Source organism: Macadamia integrifolia, chromosome 14 (assembly GCF_013358625.1).
Source record: "Macadamia integrifolia cultivar HAES 741 chromosome 14, SCU_Mint_v3, whole genome shotgun sequence".
NCBI classification, from domain to species: Eukaryota; Viridiplantae; Streptophyta; class Magnoliopsida; order Proteales; family Proteaceae; genus Macadamia; species Macadamia integrifolia.
In genome coordinates, this window is record NC_056570.1 from 10,256,944 (window position 1) to 10,278,092 (window position 21,149).

Here is a 21,149-nt window from a genome sequence, read left to right on the forward strand (position 1 = left end):
GTCGCTCACTCTCCATATATTTGGCTCTTCGCAGGCCAGTCTTCACTCTCTCTCTCCCTTTCTCTCCGCCTCACACAGGAGACTTGCTGTTCAATCTACGGCAAGAAGGTCGATACTTGAGACATAAATGGCGGCGATTACTCTTAACAATGGCTTCAAGATGCCCGTGGTCGGTCTCGGTGTGTGGCGGATGGAGGGGAAGTCCATCAAAAACCTTCTTACCACCGCTATTAAGATCGGATATCGTCACTTCGATTGCGCCGGTAACTTATCTTCATCATTTCATGCCTTTATTCTTAGCCGTTCCTTTTAAAAATTTATTGTATTTTGCGAATATTCCTTGGCATTTTGTTTTCAATTATTCTTAGTCGTTATCCTAGTGTTGTTAACTTGTTATTCATTAAAATTAGTTGGTATTGAATTTATAGAATTTGAAAGAGATGGAGCTGGGGTGTTTTTTTTTTTTCGTGTTTGTGAGGGTTTTAAGTTGTTTATCATCGATCGGATTTCACAAATAAGCTGAATCCGGTGAATTGGATCCCTTCAGTGACAAAGTCGCATAAAGTCTCGGGAATCTGCTTGATTGTCATGTCAAACAACTCCTCACAGTATCCGGCCGTTATTTGTTAGGCCTCTAAAGTTTGATCCTTACAAATTGTGTGTTTCTTTGCAAAAAGTTATTTAAGCTATCACCTCCAGGGCACCGTTCACCCATGGGTTTTCATGGCACCACTACATCTTGTCATGTGCAGAACAGTGTCTCCGGAGATACGGATGGCCAATCAGTTCATCTATGATAGTGCTGTTCTCATATATATATATATATATATATATATATATAGGGTGGGTTTGAATTCCCGTCATCGCTTTGACTAGTAGCATAAACTACCTCTTTCCATCAACAAAGATCAATAGCCCTGTGAAGTATCAACAAAATTAAGAATTGAAGAACATAATACCAGAGCATTGCAACTTAACGAGTGCTGGCCATGTATACCATAATAGTGATACACATCCACTTGCACAATCATAGGTTCCAATCACTCTAGGGATGAAGGCAAATCTTCTACATCGTTGTAACACAACTGTACATTCCAAAAGTACCCAAGAGATAAGGCACAACACCCAAGGACCAGCTGTATATTCTCTGCACTTTAGGAAATTAATTGTAAATCAGCAATATGTTTTTGTCTTGTAATGTGTATTTAACTATCAGGAATGAAATAATAAGTTTGAATTCCCAAAACCATTATCCTCTTTATGGTATTAGAGAAATTTTGCTCAACCGAGTTATAGATCTGATTTACTCTTGACTTTCTTATTGACCATGGATGAAGAAGATTTAGCTTCATCCCTTGAGTGATTGGAGCCTATGTTTGAGAGAGTGGATGTGTATCACCATTATCCCAAGGTGCTTTTTTTTTTTCTGAGAGTGTAAAACATTCATCTATTACTCGTAGATTCTTTATCCTCACTTCACATGAAAGACTCAAAAGTAATGACCCAATTCTTCACATGAGGCCATTGAATAGATATTTTACACCCAGTGGAGCAACTTTGCATCCTAAAACTTAGTAAGGTTATTACACCTATGAAAACTCTGGCATTTTACTGCCTACCTCCTGTAAAGCTATTCCCCCACCTCTTCGCCCTTAAAGCATGTATTTCCTTCAGAAATGCATTTGCTATGTAATAAATGTCTGGTAGCTGTTCCATGCAGCTGATTACAAGAACGAAGTAGAAGTTGGGGAGGCTCTCAAGGAAGCATTTCAGACTGGCCTTGTTAAACGAGAGGACCTTTTCATCACCACCAAGGTCAGTTTATTTGCAACAGAGATAATGGTCTACAGTTTGCTTGTTTTTTCTGTTGTCAAGAGTTCAGTTTCATCTAACCCTATGACAAATTCTTTCCTCTATTGTTCTCTGGTTACAGCTTTGGAGTTCAGACCACGGACATGTTCTTGAGGCCTGTAAAGACAGTATGAAGAAACTTCAGCTAGAATATCTTGATTTATACCTTGTTCACTTCCCTGTAGCCACAAAGCACACTGGTAGATTCCCTGTCTTTTCATAAATTGCATTATTATGTGCTGTAGTTTCTACTTTCAGTTCTGGTGGTTGATAATACACTTGAGGCAGTTCATGTACCTCTAAATTCAGTTAACTTTTTAATGATCAACCGAAGGTTCTCTTGAATGGCACAAAGTCTGAAAATCAGAATGATCAGAGGTTCTTATTATGTAATCCTTGTGACAGTTAAGAGGAAAATATAAAGTTAATTTACAGGATACACCAGGTGGGTGGATTGTATCTGACTCGGGTGGTTTTCACATATAGCCTGTTCAACAATGTAGCTTACTACCAAGATGAGTTGGCTGGCCATGTATGTGGTTGGGGTTTTGTGGTTCACTGAGGGGTGTTCTTGGGAACCATGCCCCGTTAAAGGATGGGGTGGATGATAAATTTTTCTGGTGGAATCTAAAAGATTGTTGCTTCAACCTTATTACAAGGCATTTGGCGAGACATAAAGTGAGAATGGCAGAATAGGATATGACCATCCCAAATGATTACAAAAGGAAACTAGGACTAGGCTTATTGTTTGCGTTTGTGTGGTTCAGAAATCCATTTATATACAAGGCTACTCTCTGTTGTCTGGAAGCTGAGGCTCAGGCTCTTCTCATGTAAAACACCAGAAAAGAGAGCTTGTCATTAAAAAACTGATAATGAAGTTTCTTAATAGGAAAGTGATTGTGGGTGTCACCTTGAGCTCTTTCTAGAAGTCGGCTCATGAACATATTTCGAAATAAACATAATCCATACACCTGAATTACTGAATAGTAACAAAGGGACATCACTCCTATAATAGAGCCTTCGGCTTACTTGCCCTTGTTTTTCCACATCATCAGCCACCTCATTAGAAATTCCTGATTTCCACTGAAACAAGCCACTTTGAGGAAAATGTACCAAGGGGTCTGCATGGTATAACACCATTTGCTCTGCTCTGATTGAATCCCTTTCCCCAATTGGTTCTAAGAAGACTTAAGACACTACTGTCTGATAGCCTTTTACCCTTTTCCAGTGTTTTCTGTTGGAAATTTCTTATTTTTCTGACAACCTAATGTAGTTCCAATTGAATTCGTTTCTCAATTTATGATGGCTTCATCATGAGATTTTTTCTTTGCATTGGCTATCTGCACAGGCATAGGTACAACTGACAGTGCTCTTGGTGAAGATGGTGTGCTGGACATAGACACTACCATTTCCCTGGAGACTACCTGGCATGCTATGGAAGAGCTGGTTTCCCTGGGTTTGGTCCGCAGTATTGGTATCAGGTACACTGACCGCCGGGCATATCCAACCATATTCTGACCGTCATTTAACAATACTGTACGATGGTTATATTGCATATTATGTGGCTCTGGTTACTAGTAATCTGAGACAAACATCCCACGCCCATCCCAACCCTTCCAGAAAAAGGAAGGAAAAATGAGCATCATGAATCTGCATATTTTACTTTATTAGGTATATAGAAACACCCATTGTAAAGTCACACATTAACCAAAAGCTGGCAAGTAAAGAACATCAATTCATGAGACTATGCATTATTGCCTCTTATATTAGAATTAAAGTGATCCAATCAGATCATCTGAACCTTCCATTTAGTCCAATATGTTGGAATATCCTAGTTTAAGAGTGCAGTTTAAGAATGCCAAATAGTTGAAACTAGGCCTGGATGTTATTACCTGTTCATGCCTGCTCCATCTCCTGACTTCAAGCTTTTTGTATAAGAATCAAATTATGATTAATTACAATTATAGTTGCTCTGATCATAATTATTTATTTGCAGTAACTATGACATCTTTCTCACGAGAGATTGCTTAGCCTACTCAAAAGTGAAGCCTGCAGTTAATCAGATTGAAACACACCCCTACTTCCAACGCGAATCTCTCGTCAAGTTCTGTCAAAAGCATGGCCTATGTGTTACAGCACACACTCCTATTGGGGGCGCTGCTGCCAACACAGAATGGTTTGGTTCAGTCTCCTGTTTGGATGACCCAGTCCTGAAGGTATTTTAAATTATTCTTTCTTGCATAGATTCATATTGATAAATTTATATTTTGTCAAGCTCAAAACTTGCCATAAGCTTTTTACCAGAATTTGATCCAAGATCGTTCTGTTTGATCAGGGTCTGGCTGAAAAATATAAGAAAACTGTGGCTCAGTTGGTTCTCCAATGGGGCATTCAGCGGAACACTGTTGTCATCCCAAAGTCATCAAAAGTAGAGAGGTTGAAGGAGAATTTTGAAGTGGGTGATTTTGAGTTGACCAATGAGGACATGGAGTTGATAAAGAGTTTGGACAGGAAATATAGGACCAACCAACCAGCCAAGTTTTGGAACATAGATCTTTTTGCATGAGCAGTTCTTATAATTCTGTAATCATGGGATGAACATTGTTTCCTGGAAAAGTAGGTTGATATTTGGGGAATGCTGTTTGTAAACTCAAAACATGTTGCTCTTATTTTTGAATGCCTAATAAATCTATCATAATCCTAAGTACACTAAGAAAATTATGTTTGCTTCAGGACCCTGCATGTATAAGAAACTGCTAGCTCAGTTGGTCAAGGTGTTTTTCTTGTTGAAGCAACTGCCGCCATGGCATGTCTTGAGTTTGAGTCCCCCCCCCATCCCCAAATTCCTCCTTCCTGGAGTTGGGACGCCACCTTGGTGAAAAATATTTCTGCAAGTGAAGGTTGAAGTATCATCCCTTAGAGCCCGTTTGGTAACGATCTGGAGATGATCTTTTCTGTTCTAAATTCCATTTTAGAACAGAATCGGGAAAAAAAAGTGTTTGGCAACTCTTCTCTCGTTTCTGGGCCCAGAAAACGAGCCGGTTCAAAAGTCACCCCGAGAGTGGGGATTTGAGGTGTTACTTCAATTTTAAGATGATATTTAGGGAAATAAAAAAAGAAATAAAAACCTCAAAACCCTCTTTTCATAAAACCTCCCGTTTCTCACGCAGCTCTCGCCATTCACTCCCGTCGCTCAGGCAGCTCTCGTAGGTATGTCTTGCTCTCGCTCTCTTCTCTCTGTCGCTCGCTCTCTCTCTCTCTCTCTCTCTCTCTCTCAGGGTTCTGTTTTAGGGAAGTCTTGAAAACCAAGGTGAGAGAGGGGACAGTTGCAGGAGTACCTTGGTGTGGATTCTAGGGATGTTTCTGTGTTTTCTCTTTGTTCTATCTTTGGATAACAGAGCTCGCACAGGTAAGAGACGTAATCCAAGAATCATTCTCCATGCCTGCAAACAAAATTTTGATCTCAGCCATGGAAAAATCTCTCCTTTATGCTTGACTTCCCTCACCTACCTTTCCTCCTAATAAACTGAAATCGAAGACGAAACCAACGTTAGGGAGACTAGTTCTGTTCATATCTAAGGGGGAAAATAATTGAAATCCTTCTAGTTGTTATTATAATAAATAGAAAACGACGACGATTGACGAATGATAACAGATTTGGTTCTTTAAATTAGAATCAGAAAAAAAAAAAAAAAGGATTAGAAGATGTGGCCATCGCCGTGAGGAAGAAGAAGAAGAATATATATATATTTTTTTTCCAACTGACCAAACATGAAGCGAACACAAAATCAAAGCCGGAGAGTCATTAAAAAATACTAACCTGAGTTACCTCGGAAGAGAAAGAAGAGAAGAGGAGAAAATGGATGAAGGAATGAAGGAAGGAGGATCAAAGTTTAAGTTTGTAGCAGTAAGAATTTTATTAAAGGAGCCATTCTTGGAGTTTCTTTCTGCTGCTTCCAGAATAGATGTTGGTAAGGTTCCTTGATGAAGCAATCCAATACCTGATAAAGGGGGCTTTACCAGTACTAGTACACTAGTTAGTGGTGGCTGTGTCATATGATCTTAGTGCAGTGTTGGTATAGTAGTGCTATTAAGTGGATTTGCTCTTCTGGATTGTATGTACCAAAGGTCTGAAATCCAAAACCAGAGAAAGAGAAAGGGTGGGGATTGAATTGATTAGTGTCGATTCTGATCCAGTCGGTTATAATCAGTCTCAGAAACCCCAGAATTGACCCTCTGATCTGAAAACCAAACGATTAGGTGAGAAAAACCATAGAATCGACTCGATCGGAACATCCATCACGGGAAATTCTGATTTGATGATGCAATTCCCAATTTTTGACTGACCAGGAATCTTCCGTTTTGGAAACATGTCATTTTTTCCAAATGCTATGGCTTTCCAACAAATTTTCAAAAACTTATACTGCAACTGTAATCTATCTGGTAGAAACTAACATAACTCCACAAGTAGAAAGTGACTTCAGTTACTTGTGGACCATTAGGGGGTGCCAGCTAAGCTGCCATGTAGTCGATACACAACAGGTAGAACATGTAGCAAAGAGCACAAGGCTCCCGTTATTGTAGGGTCTGGGAGGGGCAAATGTATGCAGCCTTACCCAGCTTTGCATGAGAAGCTATTTCCAAATTTTGAATCTATAACTAACGTGTTACAATAGTAATAAATGAGTGAAGTGGAAGTGAAACATAACCATCAAAAGAATCACAAGTACATTGATCCTATACAAAAATTGACAAAATAACAGGAATTTTAACTGCATGTGTAATCTAACTAAAGCAAATGGAAGATAGCTGGTTTTGAGAGATAAAAGAGATAGTTCAAGGAAACATGAAAAAGTATGGAACAAGAAACACTAGATAAATGTAACTAGGAAGGGATTAGAACATAATTTGAGAGATATTGACAATAAGAACAACAATTAGCTTAGATATTACAACTAAAAGCATGATTATGCATAGTTGATGGAAGCCCTTGAATTATCCTTGTGGTGTTTGGGGCACGATGTAATGAAATCGTACCATTTTACATCATATGTAAATTATAGAGAAAGAGAAATAGAACTTTAAGATGAGTCAGTATACATATTAGAAAGAGAAATTGAACTTTAAGATGTTCAGTTCTATTTTTACCCTCCCCCCCCCTCTCATTATGATCCTTGTTTCTGTCTACAATCCTGCTAATCTGTGAATCCTGTAGTGTATTATTTCTGAATTGTTTTCCTATTATATCATTGTTTCAAGGATTCTATGGATATGTTCCTTTAAATCTGCATATTAGTTTAATTTCAAGAAATCTGTCTATTCCTTCCATCTCCCATACTGTAGTTCTGTTGGCTATTTAGAAAAAGTAGTTAGGGAGGTGGTGAGTTGTTTTATTGGTTGAGGGAAAACAAATAGTATCTATTGTTTGTTCCGAGTTCTTTTTGTGCACTGATTTCAGGTTTAGATATATCATAGTTATCAAGGCGAGAAGGAAAGCAAAGCGATAGAGGATGGTCAAATATCAAGGCGGCGCCTTGTCGCCTAGGTGCCCAAGGCATCAGTCCAGGCTAAGCCGCCTAAGCGACGCCTTGATAACTATGATATAGATTAAGTCTAACGGTATTTTGTTGAGGTTCCAGAAGTACTTCTGTTATTGTGCCTTCCAAACACGTTTTTTGTTTATGTTTTGATTCAGAAACACTTCTTACCGAGGATTACCAAACCCGTTGAAATATTCCTGGTGGAGCCTGGAATAAGACCCCAAGTTATAGCTAAGACCTTAGGGACATACTAGGGAGGGGGTTTAAAGTCTGTAGTCTTGAAGACAATGTCTTTTTTGTTCAGAAAAGAGAGAAAGGAAAAAAATTAAAACCAATCTAGTGATCACGGTTAAAGGAATTAGATGAATCAGATTTAGCTGAGCCCCCAATCCGATTCCAGCCTTTTCCTGCAACCCTCTTTTGAATTGCCTGTTATTCATGGTTGATCTTCATTTGTTTCCATTTGATTTTTTTTTTGGGATGAAGTTTTGCCTTTGTTTCTTTCATTTAGTTAGTAAAATAACAGAAAAATCAATGTAACTTATAACTTGTAATGAAATCCCTAAGTTTATTGAATCAATAACCTAAAAAAAGCACAGATTTTGGGAAATCCTTGCTGCTTCTTTCTAATTCCAAATTTAGGGTTTCGGTGAATATAATTGATTCTGGCTAATTCTGAACTGATTCAATCTGGTTCAGATTGGAATGGATGCCGGTCCCATGTCCAATTCGGCAATCTTACTCCATGCTAGTGATTCTTAACCAAGGCCCATAGCTTTGGCTGTGGACTTTAGTCTGTTCTATGTAGACACGACAAAGAATTATTTGAGCGGCGGCGAAGGTGGCACTAGGCACACATTTGACAAGCTTCCATCGCAGGCCATGCTGGGTTGCCTCCTGGTTCATCAGGCCAACCTGATGAATGATTCTTCTTCGCATACAGTTTTCGTATGTTACATCAAGCTTAGTCTCTCTCTAGTATATTCGTCTCGGAAAATATTTGTCTTATCGTTTCCATCAATTCCATTCAATTGAAGTGCAATTGCAACAAAGAAAAATTTTAACTGCTGCTTCTACTCTTGATATTTGCTGGTTCCGGTGCAAGATTCTGTGTGAGTGACTGGAAATTAACAAAGGCAGGAGTGAAATTCCCATTCCTTAATATTTACTTTTATCTACAAGGTTCAGTGATGAGCACAATCAGGCAGGGCTTTTCTTGAAAAAAAAAAAAAAAAAAAGTGCTTATTGACGATTTTCCTAATGGCAGAACTGGAGTCGAGATTGCAGAATGGACACAAAACGCTCCCCTCCTGACCCAATTGCAGTGCTGAGAGGTCATCGAGCTTCTGTTATGGATGTTTGCTTCCATTCTTCTAAGCCCCTGTTGTTTACTGGGTAGTTTTCTAATCGCTTCAGGACAAAAGCTAGTTAGAAATTTGTTGTAGATCTTAGGAGTTTTTCAGCTTGAGATGTAAGAAGAAACTTTCCTAGTATCAATACACTGATGTCTATTGGTGGATGGTGTCACAGTGCCACCGACGGTGAGTTGCGGATTTGGGATACAGTTCAACACAGGACAGTCTCTTCTTCGTGGTAAATTTTTTCCCCTTCATTAGCAGGAGATTTTTTTCTTCATTAAGCTCCTTAATTTCCAATGTTGAGCATATAATGTGACAAACTTTCGTATGAAATGGATTACAGGGTGCACAGCGCTGCACATGGGATGATTGGTGTTGCTACAAGTCCTTTGATTGGAGACAATAAAGTTGTTAGGTCATTATCTTCAGTTCCATGTGTATTTATCTTAAGAACTTGTGCCTTGGACTTCTGATGTATGCAATAGAATCAATTTATCATATCCCTTTTTCTTTTAATCTTTTTGATTTTGAGGTTCTTGGCATATTTATACCTTAAAAGTTTGTGTCCTCACATGCATGTAGCCAGGGTAGGGATGGGACTGTTAAATGTTGGGATATTGAAGATGGAGGCCTTTCCAGGTACTTTCCTCCCACCTGCACAACCCCTTCCCACCCCAATTCATTTTCGTATTGTTTTTACTTAAAAAAGCTTCCTTAAGAAAAAGGCTGAGAAGTGAGCACAGGGACGTGTGCTATCTACTGGTTAAAGAATTATATAGTGGTGAGGGATGCTGGAGAAAATAGAATCTAGGGGTTTAGTTTATATGAAGTTTTTTTTTTTTTTGGGTAGAGGCCCTATAAAGTCATTGAGTGGAAGGCAAAAGTAAATGCAAAGATCTGATGAACTCCAGAACTTTGGCAAAATTGTGTTGCCTGTTCTGGGAAATGTCTCTATTCTGTTATTTCTTAAGGTAATCTATAATAAATGGTGAAAGGGAGATTGGTCACTGGAGAACATGTACTAGAGAGAGAGGCTTTCCCTTGCACTGAGTGCCAATGATCCAAGGCAAGTGAGTTCCATCAAGCTGGGATGCATGATCCACTGATTCCAGAAAGTTTTTAATGCTTGTGACCACGCTATTCTTGCAAAGGCTAAGGTACAATGAACGAGGTGGTCAGCAGTATCCTACATCCAGTGGAAATACAAATCATATATATTTATATGCTTTCTTTTTGAGATGATGTGATTACGATAGAAATCATAGAATCTTGTCTAGTTTTTCTGTATGTAGGAAGAAGTCCACCTTAGTCAGGATTGGAGATCACCTAGTGAAATTGGGGGAAGGTATAGGGCGACACGACTTGAAATAACACAAAATGACAAGAACATGACAAAACACGGCGAAAAGTTTTGATATGAGTTAAAAGCGATGGTAATAAATATGGGTAAATTTTGCATTTGGTGAGTCCAACATGAAAATGACCTTTTGCCGATTTAGAGTCCATTTCATGTTGACAATGTTGACCTGAACCCAAAAATACCCGACCCAAATATTTAATGGTTTTGTGACAGGTTGGCATGTTCAGTCAGATCTTGTGCACAATTCAGTTTGTTTTGGTTAAAATGAGTGTGGGGATTTACACACATTGGCATACAATCCAATGGGTTTTTATTGTAACGGAGGTTTTAAATGGCTCTACAATATGGATAGCAAGTAGGCATTACAAGTTTTATTTTAGAGACATAGTATAATTTCTAATTTCTTTTAGTCTCTAGTTATATGTTTCCTAATAGAAGTGGGGCAGCTTAAAAGCTTAGTTTCGTGGAGTTTCTATTTTCTGTTTATTTATTTATTTTATTGCAGATGTTTTGTACGTCATATTGCTGACCCAAATATTTAATGAGATACCTATATTTTCCTCATGAGGGATAATTTTCTATGCTGGTCCCATATCAGTTGGTGCCTTCCTATGTGGGTTCTAAACTCTTGAGATTTTACTATTCGCAGGACACCATCGCTTATCATCAAAACAAATTCTTATCATTTCTGCAAATTATCCTTGGTGAAGAAGCCTTTTACTTGTTTGGTGCAAACTGAAGATGCTTCGTCTGCCAATACTTCTGTCGAGAATTTATCTGATATTGACACTAGGGAAACCATTAATGCAGCAATGCTACATGGAGTTGGTGGAGGAAAGACCCAAGAAGGTATGATAGAGAGTTCCACTCAAATGCAAGGTTTATCTATTTCGGAGTGAAAATTGTTCGTGGTTGAAATGATTGTGATTGAATGCATTTATTCTATTGAGATATTTTGGATTAAGAAGAACCTTTTGGCCATGCAATGTTCTCTCATAGGTGCCCATAACTATGTACTTTTTCTAATTAATTTTTGGGCCTTGGCAAATTAGACTTATTCGGGTTTGAACTACATATCATAAAAATGCCTTTTAACATGAATGTGGCATGGTTTGAACCATATGTTAGATGCATGATCGTCTGATCAGGTCAAGTTTCACTAAATTAGGTTAACATTTCATATTAGGAGATTGATGCTCTTGAGGTTTTGTTTTCACGAAAGTAGGATGATGGTAGCATACAGAGTTAAAACAGACAACATTAATTAGTTAGATGCCACTCTGGGGGACTGATACAAGTTAATGTTGCAGGTGGCTTAGCTGCTTAGTGTTTTTATCCAATTAGTTCATCCAGGGTTGGAAAATTCAAGGTTTTGACAATTAAAAATTCCATGGTTTAACAGGATTGGGCTTCAGTCATATTTTTTGAATTTCTATAGAGTTGTATTTAGGTTTTAGATATTGTAGGGCTGGATTTGGACTATGAGGATGATAAAATTCCAATAGGATGGTTTTTATGCTCTGTGTGGTATGGTTTGGAATGGCCATGTTAAGGTTTAGAAAGATGACCCTGTGGCAGGTTGCGTTGCATCAGTTTATGAATTTAGGATCTTATAATTCTTTCAACTTATATCTCTCATCCTCTATTTTATTTTCTTATCATTTGATTTGGTTTTTCTCCTTTGATTCCTTTCCCATTCCGCAGTGCTGCCTGCCTTATTAATGGCCATGCTGGTTCAGATCAAATGGGTCCCCTTTTTCTTATCATTTACCTTCCTGAAATGTAGGCTTTTGTAGTCGAGAGCTACTCGGTCCAATTATTTTAGAAGTTATGAGCTAAAAATTAGAATTATAATTGACTTGAATCAAACTGCTTAAAATTTAGCACTGCCTCCTTAATGTGTGCTTCATAGCAAGTTGTTCAATTTAAATTGCACCAAAAATCATTTTCATGCATTTAGCCTTCTCTTCTTTTCTACTTGTAGTGTTTACTGCTTTATATTTTTTTAGTTTTTCAGTTTTTCAGTTTGACAATATCTGTTGCTCTAGTTAATGATATGTGCTTCATTTGTTGCTTATATCCTGTAAAATGACCTGTCAGAGGCAGTAAAATAGGTGATTCACCTTTTTAATTAATCGACAGATTCTGTTTCTACTGAAGGACCGAAATATGTGGCTATAGCAGGGGAACAGTCTTCTGAGGTGATTAATTTTATTATCATAGTTTTTATTGGTCTCATTTCATCATCCTATTATTACATAACCTTACCAGGTGATCACTTTTCAAAGGTTGAGATTTGGGATCTCACTACTGCAGAAAGGTTAACACACTTGCCTCAGATCTGTAATGAAAGCTCACCAGGTCATTCAACAAAGGCAAGAGGTCGGATTCTGATACTTGTATCAACTTTTGACCTGTAACACAGTTTTGTTATCTTGGGATATGTTTTCTACATCTCGATAATTACTTAGTTATTTTCAGCAATTTCCGTCACCGAATTTAAAACTCATCAGACAACATTTGTCCCTATTCTTGGTACTGGACTTCAAAAACAAGAAGGCTTTATCCCAACGTAATGGGGTTGACTACATGGATCCAAACAAGGACAAGTAAAAGGAAAAGTAAAAGTGGAAGGAAACAACCGATGGCAAAAACTATAGTAGCCAAGTAGTACATAGCTATATGGGGTCTGCTATCTGGATCTGGTAGTGGCTTCACTGTCATTAAAAACCATTTTTCCCATACTATTTATTCTGTCTCTGCAATAATATTGTAACCCTACTCAAGATGGATCTGAAATGATTATGGGGTGGATGTCTAATTGTCCATGCGGTAATGATGGTAGCTTGTATCTGAACCTGTGGCTCACTTTTTCAAAGTAATAGGGAAGAGGACTTGCGATTGGTCTTTATCCCCAAAGTCTCTCAGGTCTTCTCAAGTACAAAGAAAGGATTTACTTGTCACTAGATCCTTGTTTCACACTGATAGTATCTTAGATCGGGATGGGTGCAGAAGAAATGAGCACTAGCTAATTGTTCACCCTTTCTGAGTGTGATTTCTATGTTATGTATGGCTGTGCCTAACGGCATATCAGTTGAAGTAGAATCTTCTTCTTGATCATCAAAACCCCTTCCCAAACTGTGTAAACGGTACTCTACGATCAACTTACTCAAATAGGGCATTCTTCACTTCCTCACTTCCAGCTGAGGCTGTAGTTTACTAATAAGGACTATGGTGACTAATGACGCTGTCCCACAGAGAAGGAAGACCACAAACAAGAGCATATTTTTTAGATAATCCCAAAATTAGAGCTATTAGCAATGCTGGAGTTTTGCTTGGCCACTTCAACTTTGTTTAACCTAGTTGGAGATTAGTACCCTTTCTTTCAAGTGTGTTAAGATACATTAGTGTCACAGTTGGTTTATATGGGATTAAGTGTGTGTCGGTTTCGCAAGGTATTCTCTTAAATAGTCAGTTTGTTATGTCCTCCACTCCAGCCTTGAAAGGATACATAATAAGAATGAAAAATAAACAAAAGCACAGTTCTATTCTAACCCCATGTTCAATTTTTGAAAACCAGAAACTCCCAAACTGCAAGGTCTAATTTGAACTGAAAAAAAAAAAGGCTCAATGATGAACTGCAGACCTGTTTCTAGAGCTGGCCTGTTTCCAGTCTGCTTGCATGTTCTTTCGAGAAGTTCAGGGTAAGCTACATGTTCAGAGAAGCTATTTAGGGTGCTGAAATGGTTGGCTAAAGAAGCAGTGTCGAACACCAGTTGTGGAGCGAGGCCTCTTCTGTATCTCCTTTCGCCAGCACACTATCAGCAGCTAGTACTACTGGATTTCTTCTGTTTCCCTTATTGAAAGTTCATGCCCGATGACAACACTCTATTGCTCATAACCGAAAAATGAAAAAAAGAGAAAAATATAAGGTTCATAATTTTAAGAAGCTGTAACTGACAAATAATTACAGGCTTGAGCACTCATGTTCATCTTGATAAGAATAGGTTCATTCAAATGATCCCGGTCTATGGGCTCCTGTTAACGGAACGGAAAATCTATAGTGAAAGAGTTTATCCATTAGCCTCATTTAATTGTTTTGCAGCCATATTTTCTTTGTAAATGTCAGATGTGTTTGTGCCTGCATGCATCTTTGGATCACATCTTTTGCAAAGTTTTGGGATGAAGACGACCAGGGTGTTGAAAGGATTATTTTTTGTATCACTGTATAATTTCTTATTGGGACTGATAACTAGTATGGCTTTGAAGAGAGCTGATTGGTGAAAGTGGATCCATGTAGCCAACCTATTTAGTTGGGAGAAGGGGGAGGTGAGTTTGAGTTGAGTTGAGGCTCTCTCTCTCCCCCATAAGAAAATGCAATGTATATTACATTATTACTAAGTAAAATCGAAACCTGGTGCACTGGTGCCATTCCTAATCAGATCCCTCTGCATGAATGTTTATGAGTTTAAGCTTATGCTTCAATTTCAGGAATGTGCATGGCTGTTCAAGCATTTTTACCACCAAAGCTGCAGGGATTCCTAAATGTTTTGGCTGGGTGGGTTATTATCTTCACTATGATTAGTATGTCTGCATGTGTTCCTTTCAGTTATAAGCTACTGGCATTCCCTTTTGTTTAGTTTTTTTTTTTTCCTTCTGTTTGTTATTGTTGAAAATCCTACAAAGGTATATATCTACTGGAATAATTTTGGTGTTTCTTCTATGCATTTACAATTTAGATAATGTTTTAGGACCATATCAATTTAGAAATCAAATTTAGCTTGGAGCTTAGAAATTCTATACCCTGGTGATTGTTGGTTGCTGACTCGCAGATTTAACCCAAACATGATTGAGTAAAGTTGTGGCATGAATGCTTTACATCAAGTACTTGATCCCATCGAATCAAGCAAAGTTATAGCCCAATTGAGTTTGCCAAGTGGCAAAATGGAGCTTTGAAAATTCAGGAAATGGGAGAGTGCATCATCATACTTGGCAATACATCAGGCTTGTTACAACCACTTATCCCAAAGCTCGAGCTGTTAAGGGCTACACAATGTATATCAACACCCCCCCACACACATGACACGAACCCCTCTCACTTACCAGGGATTGGACACCCGACCTTATGGCTCTGATACTATGTTACAACCCAAAGCTCGAGCTGTTAACTAAGAGCTACAACCAGATATATTAACATGAATCAACAGGGTATAAATAGTTGAATTTAAGCCTGAAATTTGACAATTGGTTGCCTATCCAGATTGTCCCTTGTCTATCAACTCTATCCAGCAGTGGGAATTGCCACATCATCCTGCCACATGGCAGATGGACAATGTGAAAACAAAATCTCGTCAAGTTTTTGTTTGCACATTCCATCATAGGATTCTATTTTGACTCTGAATTTGTTCCAATATGAGCTCTCTCTCTCTATATATATATATGTATATATCTATATTGAACCACCAATTAGATTTCAGGATCTTTTTATGCATTGAAACAACTAAAAGATGTATACAGCAACTCTGCAACCAATTTTATGTCACATTTTTGTTTGCACTTTCTATCATAGAATTCTAGTTTAATTCTGAAACCTTTTGTTTCCACTTTTGAACTATGCTGCTTGTCATTCATATATATATATATATATATATATCCCTACCATGTTTTAGTCATTATTGAAAGGTCCCACTATATGTATTTTTCTATGTTGCACATATTTTCATCTTTATTTTTTGGCAGAAGGTTTGGCAGATGGTGGTCCGAAAAAGTGGTCCAAAAAATGAACCTTTGGACATGGATGAGTGGATCTAGTGTAGTTCTTGGAAATTTTGACAGTTGGATATCTAATTGAATGGTTTGGATTGGCCATGTGTCGAATTTTGTATTGGCATCTTCCCTTGTTTTTTCAGCCATCCATGTATTGACATGCACCCTCCTCTAGTTCTGGAATTTTATAACTTTAATTTGCCCTGTGGTCAACTCCATTTAGGCTGAAACTTGACATGTGAGAGGAGACCTTGGGGTCTACCTATCCAAAAAATTTCAGCCCCATTTGAGTCACGTGGAAAAACTAGGTATCTATACAAAAATTGCTGTTCTGGACTACTGTCCACAAAAACCCCACCTTGATTTAAAAAAAAAAAAATTGATATTTGAAAGGATTTTAAGTATTTCATGTGCTAAAGTTGGTGAGGGTATTATGTATTTATTTTCTAACCTCTTCAGTAATTTATTACTAGTCAGTACTTTGGGTTTTGACTTTATTTGTGGAATCTAATAGCATATATGATGCAGATAAGTCACTTAAAGGGCTTATTTTATTGGAAATAAGCCTTGGTTTGGGTTATGTAGGTGTTGGGATTTTGATCCTATGAAATTTTTTTTTTAATAGACCACTTTAATGGGCCTGAAATATGGGTAGAAAGTAGGAAAACGAGATTTTCTTCATTAGTTTAGTTAGAGTCCTAGACTCCTAGTCTTGATATGTTTTGGTTGTTTTGTTTGAGTCCAACTTCATGTTGGAGTCTTTAAGTGTTTTTTAGGAGTCCTATTATGAGTCCAATTATGTTTTTATTTGGTGGACAAATAGCTTAAGTCCTAAGCTAAGTAGGTTTCCTCATTTGAGTCTATTTTCTTTGTTATTTCAGTTTCCTAGTCAGTTTAGGTTTTCCAATTAGTTATTGATTATTGGGTTAGGCCTTTCTTTTTTAGTGTTTGAGTTTGTTTTTGAGTCTTCTATATATGTTTGTAAGGTGCTACAACATTCTATATGAATTTGATTGAACGAAAGTTTATTTTTGCTGTCTGCAAATTATTTCCTGAGAAAGGATGATCTTCCACTGAGATAACTGAGGGTGAGAGACCCAGGCTGAGATTGGATCACTTTTGATTCAATCATGCATCAATATAAGATGTTTTATGTTTTATCTTCATGTAGCAGTCCTTGTTTTAGGCTTTTAGAATGAAAGAGGGGTGAAACTTTTAAAATTAATGCAGATTTGTTGATTGATATATTAACTTTTATGTAACCAGGGAACTGAAAGCACTCGCTAGTAGATGTCTAATTCTGTGGCTTAGGAAGACACAAAACGAAAACACATCTCTTCCTGTTGGATATGTTTCTAAAATGATTTGGTAAATGTAGGTATTTTTGAATGTACTCTGAATTTAGCAACAACAACAAAGTAGCCCTTTTGGACATCCCACTCACGACCCGTCTGCAACTCGAATCCTAGCCCTCCAGGCAACTCTGTTAGATGTCATACTTGGGTGAAGACTTAACTTTTGCATGTCTTTACTAATTAACTCATCAATGGTCAATTTTGGCTTGCCTCTAGCCCTTTTAGCTCCATTCATCTGCATCTGGTCACTCCTCTGTACTGGGGCATCCAAGGGTCTCCTTTGGACATGCCCAAACCATCGTAGCCGACATTCTCTGAGCTTATCTTGGATAGGGGCATCTCCTAAATCCGATCTAACCTTGTCATTTTTTATCCTAGCTCTCAGGGTTTTGCCACACATCCATCTCAACATCCTTATCTCAGCCACACTCAATTTGTCTATGTTACGCTTCTTGACAGGCCAACATTCTGCACCATACATCATAGTTGGTCTTATGGCAGTCTTGTAGAATTTTCCTTTAAGCTTTAGAGGAATACGTCGATCACATTACACTCCAGACGCCCCTCTCCATTTCATCCATTCTACTTTAATTCTGTGGGAAACATCATCATCAATCTCACCTTCTTTGTTTAATGTAGAGCCCAGATATCTGAAGCAGTCACTTTGCGGGATCTCTCTCCCAATTTTCACTTCTTCGCTATCAATCCTCGATCTACTGAAGTTTCACCTCATTTATTCCGTCTTCGTTCTACTTATCTTGAGACCTCTTGATTCCAAAGTATGTCGCCATAGTTCCAACTTATTATTAATCTGTCACTGTTTCACCGACCAGAACAATATCATTTGCAAAAAGCATACACCACGGGACCTCTTTTTGAATATTCTTGGTTAAATCATCCATGACAAGTGTAAATCGGTAGGGCTCAATGTAGATCCTTGATTTAACCCGATATTAATTGGGAACTCAACACCTTGACCTCTCACAGATCTCACACTAGTCACTACATCTCTATACATGTCTTTAATAATATCCACGTATTTACTTGACACTTCTTTCTTCTCTAAAACCTGCCAGATTAAATCTTTGGGAACCCTGTCGTAGGCCTTTTCTAGGTCAATGAAGACCATATGAAGATCCCTCTTGTAGGTTATGGCTTTTTCCATAAGCCTCCTAAGTAGGTAGATTGCTTCAGTAGTGGATCTTCTAGGCATGAAACTGAATTGGTTCTCAGAGATATAAGTTTCTCTTCTTAGGCGAGCTTCTATTACCTTCTCCCATAGTTTCATAGTATGACTCATAAGTTTTATGCCTCTATAGTTGTTGCAACTCTGGATATCTCCTTTATTTTTGTAAATTGGAACGATAGTGCTTCTCCTCCATTCATCGGGCATTTTTTTCATGTTCATAATCTTGTTAAACAACTTGGTTAACCAAGCGATTCCAAGTGGTCCCAAACTCTTCTACACTTCAATTGGGACCTCATCTGGACTTGGTATCTTCCCTACTTCCATCTTCCTTAAGGCCTCTTTAACCTCGATCACTCCTATCTTACGTACATACCTATGGTTTATGTTGTGGGACCGGCTACTCGAACCACTCCTAGTAAGGATGTCTCCATTAAGCAGGTGACAAAAATACTCATCCCATCTCCTCTTTATGTCTTCATCCTTCACAAGCACTCTGCTATCCTCACTTTAAATACATCGAACCTAGTCGAGATCCCTGCACTTCCTTTCTCGAATTTTAGCTATCTTATAGATAGCCATTTCCCCTTCCTTGGTATTTAAATTGTTGTAGAAATCATCGTATTTTCTCACCCTTGCTATCTCTAGTCTTTCTTGCCTCATTTCTGGCGGCCCTATATCTCTCTGTCTTCATCTTCCTTAGTCCTTTGCCAAATTTTAAAATTATATTTCTTAGTTTTGATTGCAGCCTGGACCTCAGCATCCCAACAAGTCTCTTTAGGGGCTAACTTAGTACCCTTAGCCACTCCTAGAACCTCCTTAGCAACTTTCTTACTGCAGTCTGTCATTACATTCCACATCGTGTTGGCGTCCCCTTCCCGATCCCACTTTTCATGCTTCACCACCTTATCTCTAAAGCACCCTACTGACTCTCCTTTCAATCTTCACCACCTAACCTTAGGGCACACTTGATTCCTCGTTTTCTTCTTTGGTAAACTGAAGCACATGTCCAAGATCAACAGTCTATGTTGAGATGTTAACTCTCACCAGGTATGACCTTACAGTCCTTACACATTCATTTGTCATGTCTTTTAGTGAGGAAAAAGTCTATTTGACTAGAATGCTGTCTACTTTTGTAAGTAATTAAGTGTTCTTCCCTTTTAGCGAAAAACGTGTTAGCAATGGATAGATCATAGGCGATAGAAAAGTCCAGAACTGAGGTTCCCTCATTTCTCTCCCCAATTCCAAAGCCTCCGTGCACCTCTACATAATCTCTCCTATCCTTGCCAATGTGTCTGTTCAGATTGCCTCCCATAATAATTTTTTCATCCGGTCTAAAACTATGCATCAATTCATCCATGTGTTCCCAAAATTGTAGCTTGTAACTCTCATCTAATCCTGCTTGCGGAGCATAAACACTAATAATGTTGACCACTTCTTTATCTAACACTAGCTTTAAGGATATGATCTTGTCCCCAACTCTTTTAACATCTACCACATTGTTCCTCTAGTCTTTATCCCCCACTGTGCCAACTCCACCCCTTCCACTTTGGTCTCCTAAAGACCAAAGATTAAAGTCATCCAACATCTTAGCTTTCATCCTTTTCCATCTTGTCTCTTGGATACATGCAATGTTAATCCTTCTCCTCCTCATGACATCTATCAATTCCAAACTCTTGCCAGTTAGTGAACCAATGTTCTATGAAGCACATCGAATCCTTCTTTTATTACCAACATTTTGAACACGCTCCTGAACATGTTGCAAAGTATATTGACATTGTGAGTCGTTTGCGTGGGATGCCCTGACAATAGGAAAAAAAGACATAGGACACAAAAATGGGTAAAATGCGATAAAAAAATACGGGTATCCATGCAAAGGGTGGATTGGCTAGAGATAATATGGTGCCGGCTGCCTACCTGACGCACCAAAATAGAGCTAAATAAATATAGTAAGAAAGAAAACAAATGAATATAGTTAATGATGGTGCCTAGCACGATAAACAAAGGTTCTCAGAATATAAAAGAAAAGCACATAGCACCCGACCAACGTAGAGTGTACGTAACCGCAAGGTTCTAACATACCAAATCCACTAGTACTTTTTGAATGCCAATAAATCTCGATCTCTTTTTTTTTTTTTTTAATCTTTTTATCAATTATACATAAAGGGAGCACAAGGTTCACACTAAAGGAGCTAGCAAACAAGGCAAACACTATATGGTAGTCAGACACAACCGATTAAAAAGCCAGGTGATGCAACATGAAAGATATACAAGCAGACGTATGTTCATGTACTAAAGCATAGAGAAGACAACTGCTAGTGAACTGAAAGTATATGTATGAACATACAATATCAATGTAAAAAGAGTGAGCGAGGGGTATCCATTACAACTTGGGTAACTTATAGCCTGTGACGCTGTTGACCAGATAAAGACTCCACTGAAAGCCTAGAGTAGTGGAATGCACCAGGGGTAGTGTCTCAACAGTGGTGGTGCGGCGTTGGGGCTCAGCACAACATCAAGCAGGTAGTAATGGGTATGGGAGAAGATAAAAGAAATCAAAAGGAATCGGTGGTTTTTCCCCTTTTTTTTTTTTCCAGGATAGAGGAAATCGTTTGGGAAGGCTGCAGGTGTCTCGGTGGTTTAAGGTAGGGTGTGTGGTAAGGGAATAAGCCTTGGTGTTTCTGCAATAGGAGAGTAGGAAGGAGGGGGCATAAGAGTCGGTGGGGTTTTTTT

At 38.3% G+C, this 21,149-nt stretch overlaps 2 protein-coding genes across 8 annotated transcripts in view; both read left to right on the top strand.

Moving 5' to 3' along the window:
• On the top strand, nucleotides 1–4,569 carry LOC122061640 (NADP-dependent D-sorbitol-6-phosphate dehydrogenase-like). The gene is made up of 6 exons (XM_042625046.1): nucleotides 1–263; nucleotides 1,721–1,815; nucleotides 1,934–2,051; nucleotides 3,200–3,332; nucleotides 3,848–4,067; nucleotides 4,187–4,569. Exons 1-6 carry the CDS (start codon nucleotides 128–130, stop codon nucleotides 4,415–4,417), a joined length of 933 nt encoding a protein of 310 aa, XP_042480980.1. The 5' UTR covers nucleotides 1–127; the 3' UTR covers nucleotides 4,418–4,569.
• A 93-nt stretch (nucleotides 4,570–4,662) lies between these two features.
• LOC122061639 (protein DECREASED SIZE EXCLUSION LIMIT 1) overlaps nucleotides 4,663–21,149 on the top strand; it is a 53,233-nt gene continuing 36,746 nt past the window's right edge. For 3 of the 7 annotated variants that reach the window (XR_006134696.1, XR_006134701.1, XR_006134699.1), the window contains exons 1-10: nucleotides 4,663–5,061; nucleotides 8,091–8,339; nucleotides 8,659–8,786; nucleotides 8,922–8,984; nucleotides 9,093–9,164; nucleotides 9,332–9,388; nucleotides 10,759–10,958; nucleotides 12,252–12,310; nucleotides 12,398–12,491; nucleotides 14,601–14,667. Coding sequence is in view for 1 of the 7 variants with exons in the window: in XM_042625044.1 (XP_042480978.1) it covers nucleotides 8,274–8,339; nucleotides 8,659–8,786; nucleotides 8,922–8,984; nucleotides 9,093–9,164; nucleotides 9,332–9,388; nucleotides 10,759–10,958; nucleotides 12,252–12,310; nucleotides 12,398–12,491; nucleotides 14,601–14,667 (806 nt within the window). In the remaining 6 variants the exon portion in view is untranslated. The remainder of the gene's footprint in view (nucleotides 5,062–8,090; nucleotides 8,340–8,658; nucleotides 8,787–8,921; nucleotides 8,985–9,092; nucleotides 9,165–9,331; nucleotides 9,389–10,758; nucleotides 10,959–12,251; nucleotides 12,311–12,397; nucleotides 12,492–14,600; nucleotides 14,668–21,149) is intronic. The other 4 variants (XR_006134697.1, XM_042625044.1, XR_006134698.1 and 1 more) reach the window with 4 other exon arrangements.

Coding starts and splice junctions, on each gene's coding strand:
- LOC122061640 (XM_042625046.1), top strand. CDS start 128: ATGGCGGCGATTACTCTTAACAATGGCTTCAAGATGCCCGTGGTCGGT. Junction 1,816..1,933: donor ACCTTTTCATCACCACCAAG/GTCAGTTTATTT, acceptor CTCTGGTTACAG/CTTTGGAGTTCAGACCACGG. Junction 4,068..4,186: donor TGGATGACCCAGTCCTGAAG/GTATTTTAAATT, acceptor CTGTTTGATCAG/GGTCTGGCTGAAAAATATAA.